Source organism: Alligator sinensis, unplaced genomic scaffold, assembly GCF_000455745.1.
Source record: "Alligator sinensis unplaced genomic scaffold, ASM45574v1 scaffold47_2, whole genome shotgun sequence".
In the NCBI taxonomy this organism is placed as follows: domain Eukaryota; kingdom Metazoa; phylum Chordata; order Crocodylia; family Alligatoridae; genus Alligator; species Alligator sinensis.
In genome coordinates, this window is record NW_005842150.1 from 1,061,596 (window position 1) to 1,071,450 (window position 9,855).

Here is a 9,855-nt window from a genome sequence, read left to right on the forward strand (position 1 = left end):
AGGCTCCAGCCCCCGGCCCCAGCCTCCAGCCCCCAGCCCCAGCCACCGTCTCCCAGCTTCTGGCTCCAGCCTCTGGCCCCTGGCTCCAACCTCCAGCCCCCTTCAGTAAGTATCCCACACCAGACCGAGGCAATGTGCTCATGGACCACGGCTCCTTAGAGGGAACCTTGGTCCCCAGCCATGCAGCCATCACGTGCATTTTTGGGGTCATAGTCCCAATGTTCACATCATGACAGTGGTCCAAAGCCTCCAGCTCCTCCTGCTCCCCTGTAGTGCCAAATGTTTTGGTTGCCTGGAAAACCTTCTCTTTGGATAGTATTTGCGCTTTGGACAGCTCCTCATAAAGTGTATATTTGCCTTTTTGCTCAGGCTCTCTTGTTGGCATCTTTCATCCGGTGAAAGTCACATTTCATCACCTTGTTCTTGCATCAACACTGCTTAAAGTCTCCACTGTGGCCACGAAGTTGCATCTGCTCTGCAATGTACTGGAAGGCCACTACAACAAAAGCAGCTTTCTCCAGCAGGCACTGGATTTGCTCTTCTTCCCTATGTCCAAGAGGTCTCTCAGCTCTGCTTTGTCCCAGTTGGGTCCCCAGGGGTTTGGCTGAGGAGCAAGAGCAGTCTGTACCTTCCCTGAATGGCACGTATGCCTGCCTGTTCTTGGCTTCCATGGCTGATTGAAGGAAGGTCTGTCTTTAGTAAGACTCGAAGGTTAATGCTCATCTCTCGCAAAACAGTGACTGTAGGGCCTTATTCTGACAAGGGCAATAACCACCCTACCCTAGCCTGGGTGAAAATTTGAATTTTTGCAATACAATACAGCCAGCCAGCTGCACCCCGCACACATTAACGAAGCCTGAAAGCTGAATTGAGAGCCAGAAGTTGTGCTCCCCATGGTGGGGGTCTCCCCTCTCTTTACTGGAGAAGCAAACTGAAGCTATGTAAAGAGACTCTCTCTCCCTGTACCTGAGGTTTTCCATCTCAGGGCTTGAGACCTCTGTCCTTCCTTTTTGTTTTTTCTGGGTTTTGAGAGGGATGATGCCATAAGGAGGGTATCAGTCCCTGCAGCAAACTAGCCAAGGTTGGAGCCTGGCAGTTTTGGTGGTGTGATCTGGGCCAGGGATGAGAGCCTGGCTTGTTTCAGTTGCTGCTGCAACTTCTTTTGGGTTCAGCACAGCCGTGTTGCTGAAACCCAGCTACATGTCTTGCTGGCAGTTTTGGCCACGTAGGCTTTGAATTGGATGCTACCATGAGTGTATTCTTCCCTAGTGCAGGCTGAGTAGGAATGGGGTCCTGGCAGCTGCTGGCCCCCCATGTTGGGGACTGTAGTAGTATAGCTGGGACTAGATGCCCAGGCTACAGCCATAAGCCCAGGCCCTTTTTACTGTTTCACAGCTGTTGCATTTCAGCCTTGCTGTGTGGGGATGACCCCCAGCCATATGTTGGCTGGCAGATTTGGGACTGGAGGAAACTGGCAGGTGCTCAGCAGAAGGGTTACACACACACACACACACACACACACACACACACACTTGTTAATTTTTCACTTGACAAAGTGTCTGTGTCACATTTGCTCCATTTCTTGCAGTAACCCCATAAATGCAGTCTGGGGTGGGGTGGAAAAAACCCAGGGAATTTAGTGGCAGCTGATGAGAGTGCAGGAACACACTTCTCCCAAGTGTGCATGGCACCCTGGGGGGAGCTTGTTGGTCCCTTGGGCTTCAGAGGCTGTCATGCAGGGGTTTCCCACCATCACTGCTATGGGTGGGGGGCAGGTATTTTACCCACTCCCCATGGTGCTCATGGGACTGTGTGGGAGAGCTTTTGGAGGTCTCTGGTTCTGACAGGGGCACGGAGCTGCACCAAGACAGAAGCCGCAGTCCCAGCTCTTCCCTTGGCAGCAGCAGTCGTGGCAGGAAGCCTGCCCCTGGAGCACACATGGCGGGGCAGTTCCCCTCCTACAATGCTCCTGTGTCTTCTACAGATGTGCTTACTGGGATGGCACACTGGGGATCATGCCATCTGCACCCCCTGCCTCCGTTGCTCGCTCACTCCCTTCTTCCTTCCCTTCTTCCATGAAGGATGTTGTGAAAATGATTAAAAAAAAACATTGACCAAGTTGATTTTATTCTGTTCCTTTATTTTATTTGTCTTTATAACAAAGGAGATGGTATATACCACTCACTTGCATGCAACAGTGCAATTAGATTATGCAGCCTGGCACCCCCTGCTACCTACTCCACAGAACTACAGCAAGGCATGAAACATGTATGAAGCCATAACATGCATATTCATTTTTAAAAACACTTAACAAAAAGCACTAAAGTTAAAGCACCTTTGTATGTGCATGTGTATAGATGTCCTAAGGTGCCTAGGAGCTTGTCTAACTAGGTACTGAATGGCCTAGTGCCACTTATATAGCATAGAGGTGGAGTAGGGTTGGGACATAAAAACTGCTCTAAACTTTGCTTCCCCATCAGCTACCTTCAGCATTAGACTATTGCCTGACATTCTTGTTTCCTTTCTCTGAAACCCAACAGGAGCACAGCAGGTTCCCATTCTTATTTTCCTTCCTTAAATTGCTATTTGATTGGAGACTGGTTGAATGGAGATGGAGATGAGAGTTAAGGGAAAGGGAGAGAAACAGAAGAAGTGTTATGAGTCCAGGGGAAAGACCTTTCCTGTATCCTGGTATATCAGTAGAAGTACAGCTAGACAACAGTAAAAATTAAAACCTACAATGCAAACATTTGTATTTATACTCTGTAACGAAAGATAAATAATTTTGTAACTTTATTCTGTAAACCTAGTGGTTGCTATACTGTTTTGTTTTTAAACAGAATAATCCAAAACCAGAATGAAGTTCACCTTTTTTTTTGTGTCTGTTGCTTGTTGGCCTTTCTATCCATTGTCAACATGTGCTTGGCCAAGAAGATGAAGTGAATGGTCAGAAAAAGACAAATCCACCAGAACAGCATTTTCAAGCCAAAGGCAATACAACGGGTGAAAACATGGCCTATCATAAGATAGGCCCGAGCAATGCTGACTTTGCATTCAGGTTCTACAGGCAGGCTGCATCACAGGAAGACGGCAAGAATGTTTGCTTCTCTCCTGTGAGCATCTCCACTGCCTTTGCAATGCTCATGCTAGGTGCCAAGAACACCACACTGAGGCAAACTCTGGAAGCCTTTGCTTTTAACCTGACAGAGATTGAGGAGAAAGAGATCCACGATGGTTTCCGGCATCTACTTCACATGCTAAACCAACCAGACAGTGGGGTCCAGCTGAGCATGGGAAATGCCCTGTTTATAAAAGATGGGCTGAACGTACACCCAAAGTTTTTGGAGGATGTCAAAAGCTTTTATGAGTCAGAAGCTTTTTTGAGCAACTTCCAGAATCCTCCTGAGGCTGAGAAGCAGATCAATGATTACATAGAGAAGAAAACTGAGGGGAAAATTGCCAACTTAGTGAAGGATCTGGATCCAGATGTTTTAATGGTTCTGGTCAACTATATTTTCTTTAAAGGTAAGTTGTGTTACAGAGACGTATACCTTCTACACATAGACGGTAGGAAAATAGGAGTATGATCCAAAAAAAGAACATCTTTATTAATGAAACTGCATGGTCAACCATTTTTTACACCAAAGAGTGCTGAACCTGAAAGCACTTCTTTCACTATATCACTTCTTATCAATATTTATGTATCTAAGTGTGTAGTGTTAGGCACTTACCTGAGAAACATGATTTCATCAGGAGCACAGTTCAACACTTCATATTTAAAAAAACCAAAAGGTGCAGGTCATCTTAATGCTACTGCAAAACTAGGGAGCTAAAAAAGATAAAGAAATCCACAATTCCATGAATATTCTTGTGTAGAGGCATTTTTTGTGTGTAGAGTTGTGCAGTGCCCCATGACTGAATTTTTGCACATTAAGGCAATTTTCCAACTGTATAAGTGACATTCCCCATGCAATGTGGACAGTAAATCATCCACACACTTACTGAATGTGTCATAGCCACCAAATTAGCAAAGAAGGTCCATGGCCCTGGACCCAAATACAAGTCCTGAAAAAGGAGGAAGAGAACACATCTAGATTTCAGTTCCAATAGTTAAGTGAGGACTGTATTCACCACGGCCAGAAACCCAGGCTCAAGGGAGCCCCCCTCAAGGGGTTTGAGCCTGCATCACCCTCTGACTTCTGAGTAGAGTGCTCTAAACACCAGACCACAGCTTATCCAATACACCCCTTGGAACTGAACCATTGAGCCTGGCCTTTAATTGCATGAAGTAGACAGAAAGTCAGACATTTCTACTCCACTGGTCCTAAGGTCGAGACGACAACCCAAGGACCTTTCACAGCAGCATCCAAATCACCGAGTCACGCATCCACTAGCTTGTTACAGTGGTGTACCATGGGTCTCTGGCACCCAGGAGCCAATGCTTGCATTTGACCCCCTCCCCCCAGGACGATCTGAGCAGGGTGCAAGGCCCCCTCTCCCATCAAACAGCATGTCTGCAGGGAAATTAACAGTGCGGCGCACTGGATGTGGTGGGCTGGGGCAGCGGCCAGAATTTCTGGTCAGAACAGCTACAGAAACTTACAACCCGCCGGGGGGCGAGCTACACACCAAACATGGGAGGCACTGCAGCCTCTCTACCCAGCTCTGAAGGGCCCGGCCGGTTCCTCCCCCAGACCAGCCCCCAGCGCCTGGGGGCCTTGACCCCCTCCCACCCCTCCCCCAGAGGTACGCCACTGGCTTGTTCACCTTCTCCTTGGCTCATATAGCTCCCTCTCTCAGATGCCAGCTCCCAAAGGAGGGCTACCAAAAGAACTAAATAACACATAGCCTGTAGTTCAGAGGTTTAAATACCACATAAGGAAGTTAGAGGAACAGAGTGGATGAGGTGGGCCAATAAACTAGGTTTCCTGTTGCGAGGGGGAAGTGTCCTCACAAATCAGTTGCTTGAACTAAAAAATGAGAGGTCCTGCTACTCATGGTTTTAGCCAGGTAAAATGTCATGTGCAACAGTGACCCAATACACATACACAAAGAGCAGTATGACTGCCCAGCCACAACATTAGCTACTGGACAGTCATGGTAGCCTAGCATCCATGCAGCATGGAGAACAAGCTCACAAGTGCTGCATAAGTGCAGTTATGTATGCAGAATGCTGCTATTTGGGTGCAGGAGATGAAACAGGATTTAACCCTTAATTGTTTGCAAGTCATTCAGTTTTACACCTGAACGCAAGATGGATGAAGGAGTGCATTTACTGAAATGGAAAGTGCTTTAGTTGAGCAGAAAAGAGCATATGCACTCTGGTAAGGGAGCATATAAGCACTTCCCACAGTACTTATTTCCCACATAAGAGAAGTCAAGAGAAGTTTTGCCATTGTTCAGAGATAAAATAGGATAATTTTTTCATGACTTAGGCACTTAAAGAATTTTACTCATATCTTACCCATGGGAATGGACTGAGACTGGCAGAGGTAGAGGAAGTCTTACTGCAAAGTTTAAAAACTACTAAACCAACTGTTTAAAAAGCAGCTATTCTTCAGCTTACCTGAATCTTTTCTTTCCACACCATTCTCACTGTTGAGTCACATTCCCCAAACCGACAGCTACATAAGCAAACTAGGTGTTCACAGCTTGGAGAGCCTCAATTTAACACCAGGAATAACATGGTAACTTTGCTTTCCGCAGAGGGATACCTGTCAAGACAACCGTATCTTTCCATTTCATCTCGTTAGGGCTGTTAACCCTTCAAACAACATGTCAGTGTATCAGAAATGCTGCACAGGGCAAATATATCATGACTGAAATGCACTAGCAACTGACTTCACACTCCAACAAGGCATATTACATTTAAATTGGTCTGATAAAACATTAATAATTCCTTTCCCAATACATTCAATCATATTCTCTCTCTTTTTGTCATAAGCTTATTGGAAAAGTCCTTTCTTTGAGCACATGACCCAGGAAGATCATTTTTTTTGTGGATAGCAAAACATCTGTCAAAGTAAAAATGATGCATCAAAAAGGTTTCTTTGGTATTTACCATGATGAGACCCTGTCTTGTTGGGTAGTTGAAATGCCCTACAAAGGAAATGCGGCTGCATTATTTATTCTGCCAGATGAAGGAAAAATGAAGCAGGTAGAAGATGCTCTGTTGAAAGAAACTGTGCGTAAATGGGAACAAGCACTGGAGCAAAGGTAAACTTTTAACTGGTGTTATGGTCGTGTCTATTTTACTTAAAAAGAAGCTAAAACCCCACACTGAGTTGTTCTCAATGAAAAATTTAACAGTCCTTTCAGTTGTTTTCCAGAACTAGTTAATTGGTCATATGTAGGGACCTAACTAATTAGGGGTGACTGCCTTCTGATTTTGCAGGCCTGGGGTAGAACTGGGTGCCATTTTCGCAGTTGCCTCTCATTTTGCAGGTGCCTCTGGCCAAGGGACAGAGGAAATCCCACCCTTCCCAAAGACTAACAGATGGCCTGAAATGGAGGCTTGCTTATTAACACAGCAATTCATGGCTTCCCTGAGCCAAGGGAGTGCTGGGGGGAGGTGGGGGGCAGCACACTCCCTGGTGGACCCAGAAGCGGACCGGACATGCTTCTGATCCACTACCGGGTCTTCTGCTGAGCATGCTGGGGAGCGCCCCTGTGCTTCTGTGGGATGCTCCATCTGCCCCAGCATCTCAGCATCGATGAGCCGCCTACTATCTTGAGGTATATAGAAAAAACATTTAAAGCTGTGTCTATGTCCAAATCACTGAATCTTTTCAAATCTGTTCGGAGGGTTCTGATTCAATTTGGAGAGATTAAAGGGTCCTCTGATTCTGTTCAGATTCGGCCACCAAATCAGGCCGAATCTCCACCGAATTGAATCAGGGACTGAAGCTTCGCACAGCCCTACTTAATAATACAGTGGCAATTAATGACTTTCCTGGCCTTAATCCCCTGTGAAAGCCATTTATTGCCACATTATTATTAAGCAGTCTGAGCACCTAAGGACATTATTTACAAGATTTTACTGTAACTGAATGCTAACCTTAAGGCACACAGCTCAGGCTGTTATTAAATGCAAGCATGCTGCACCCAACCACAATGGCAGGGGACATTCTTTACCTCTGTGGGGTGAACACTTGTTCATACACAGGGATGGCACATTCAGCTTCCATCGCTGGAATGATGAGGCAGTATCTTGCCAGGGCATAAAGATAAGGAAACCAGTCACAGACCGAGTCCCGCACACAGGCATCTGGAACTCTGGCAAAGTTCACACAAGCAGCACATTCATTGTCATTCTGTTTCCTCATCCCAGGATTGTTTTCAGTAGCTGAGGGTCACAAATCAGTAGAGACACCTGGTTGGAGGTCCAAAATGCAAATAATAGCACTAAGGAATGGGCAGCCTGCTGTCTGAACCATGGTGGCAGTGACAGGTCATACCTGTAGTAATGGTTCAGCTTCCCAACTAGTGCCTGGAACAGCTTCCTTCTGCACTGGTTTTCACAAGGGAAGCCTGACAGTTCTTGTGACGCTCTGCCTTTGACCCCACTTATCCAGTCCGCCACCTTGTTGTTGTTGTGTGGTGGATCACAGGCCTTCAAACCAGCTCAGAAGCTCCATGAGCTAGGTGGCACTGTCAGCCACAAATGTCACTTGATCTTGAATGCCCCTAGGAGATTGCAAAGCTTGAGCATGCACTTCCTGGTGGGTGTGATTTCCAGCTCCTAGCTCACAAACTCCTGATAATGCTGCATGTGCTTGGCTTGGTAACAGACCGCATTTAACCATGAATTCTACTGAGTGAGCTCAAGCTCTGGTGGCAGTGGCACAGGGGCAAATGAGTCCCCACTCTGACTGGCAATGGACTCTCTGTACCAGAGCTTACAACCTGGATAAAGCTCAAAGGCTTTCTTGAAGAAAGACACCAGGCTATCCACCTCGGGGAACTGCATGCACCATATGTCGCTTACTAGGGACAGAATGTGTGCATTGCAAGTGACATGAACAGTGTTGGGCAGCATTCATTGGAACACATCAGAGAAAGCCTTGCACATGTACATGGCTTTGTCAGACAGGAATGCTGAGATCTTGTTAAAGTCTACACCATAGCTGACAATTACCTTCACAATTGCTTGGGACATAGTGGAAGAGTTGACAGGGGTGAGGTGGACTGGCTCAGTTTGAAACAGAGGCAGGTTCCAGTCGGTCCAGCCCCCACCGTACAAATAAAATGTGCAGCACATAGTTCTCCTGAGGGTCAGTGGCTTCATCAGCCACAATGAAAAAGGAATGATACTCTGCCAAGGCAACCTTTGTAGACTCTACATGCAAAGCAATCACTGCAGGAAGATAGTCCTGACAAAGCTTGTTGGCACACAGAAAACTGTCAACATTGGGCATGTTTTGTTTCAGGTACTCCCTTATAGCTTGGGGTGATCATGTTTCTCCAGTGGGATGTTGGCCACCACATAAGCCTCCACAAGGGAAAATCCTGCCCATCATGGTGCCAAGCTGCTTTCTGTGGTCCATTTAAACAGGGAGGATATGGTTGCTTGCTTCTTACTCTGACCTTCAGCTGCTGCAGCAGCCTTCCTCTTCATTGAAAAATACAGCTGCTAGGATTGTAACTCCTCAGTACTGCAGCTAATACAAAAACATTTACCTATTATAACTAGGCAATAAGAAATCAAAATGATCAATACTTGGTAACTTCAGTGAAACAGATGTATAAAAATACAGCCTATTTAAGTACCCAGTGCCCTGGTGATAATTTCCTGGCATTTTGTATTTCTTTTTGAACAGAAACATAGATCTTTACCTTCCAAAATTCTCTGTCTCTGGCACCTATAAGATGATAACCCTGCTGCAGAACATGGGTCTGATCGATATATTCTCTAAGAGGGCTGATCTGTCAGGAATCACTGGGAATCCTGATCTCAAGGTCTCAAAAGTAAGTTTTGCCAATGTAGTGGATGTTCAGTGGATTTGCTTCTTCCCATGACGTGTAGGTTCCATCTTTCTAAGCTCCCCCTGAACCATGCTCTGAAATGCCTCAGTGAAACATGGGATACTTAGGTATATAGATATTTTTTAAGTGTGGCGTTGTGCAGTACCCCATGAATGGATATTTTCTTTGCATGTTACAGCAACTTTCCAACTGTGTAAGTGCCACAACTACCCAGCAAGTGAAGTGTGTGTTCAGCAAGCATCAATACATTCATTGTCTCAGGCTTCCTTATTAGCACATGCCCAGCACCACTATAAGCTACACAATGAAGCATATATAATACAACATCAATCAGTTCATCCTCTCAGATCTACTGATTTATGTGTGTTTATAGAACCTTTCAGGGGATGAAGTGTGCAGATTAGGCAAGATGTACTGAAGCACTTGCAAGCACAGTCCTTTGATGGGGAAGATACCTTCTAAATAGTACAGTCTTGCTTCCAGTGAGATAATTGGTGACTGATTGGCTGTGGCTATGGGAGTAGCTGGAAGCCACAGGTTTTGCTCTTAAGACCATCACAATCTGTAGGATCACAATTAGGACCAGTGACAGAACCAGAGTTTGAAGGGGTTGGAGCCCCAGAAAGAGACCAGTGGTATTGGGAGTCCAGGTAAGGACAGCACTAGTAGAATCACTCCAGACCTTGCGGGGAGGAGGAAGAGGGGGCACCTCCCAACATAACAGAACATTAACATCAAGACATGGCAGATGAGAAACCAACTGGACATTCCAAGGAACTGGAGTGGGATAAGATTTACCACAGCCTCACTCAGGGCCCAGTCCTATCACAAATGAGGAGATAAAATAATTGAATGGTAAAATGTAGGGAA

The 9,855-nt window shown here is 46.0% G+C and overlaps 1 protein-coding gene across 1 annotated transcript in view; it reads left to right on the forward strand.

Moving 5' to 3' along the window:
- LOC102375789 (alpha-1-antitrypsin-like) overlaps positions 1 to 9,855 on the forward strand; it is a 19,267-nt gene that overhangs the window by 8,370 nt on the left and 1,042 nt on the right. Inside the window, 4 exon segments of the mRNA XM_025206322.1 lie at positions 2,864 to 3,525; positions 5,945 to 5,991; positions 5,993 to 6,216; positions 8,820 to 8,967. Coding sequence (XP_025062107.1) covers positions 2,864 to 3,525; positions 5,945 to 5,991; positions 5,993 to 6,216; positions 8,820 to 8,967 — 1,081 coding nt within the window.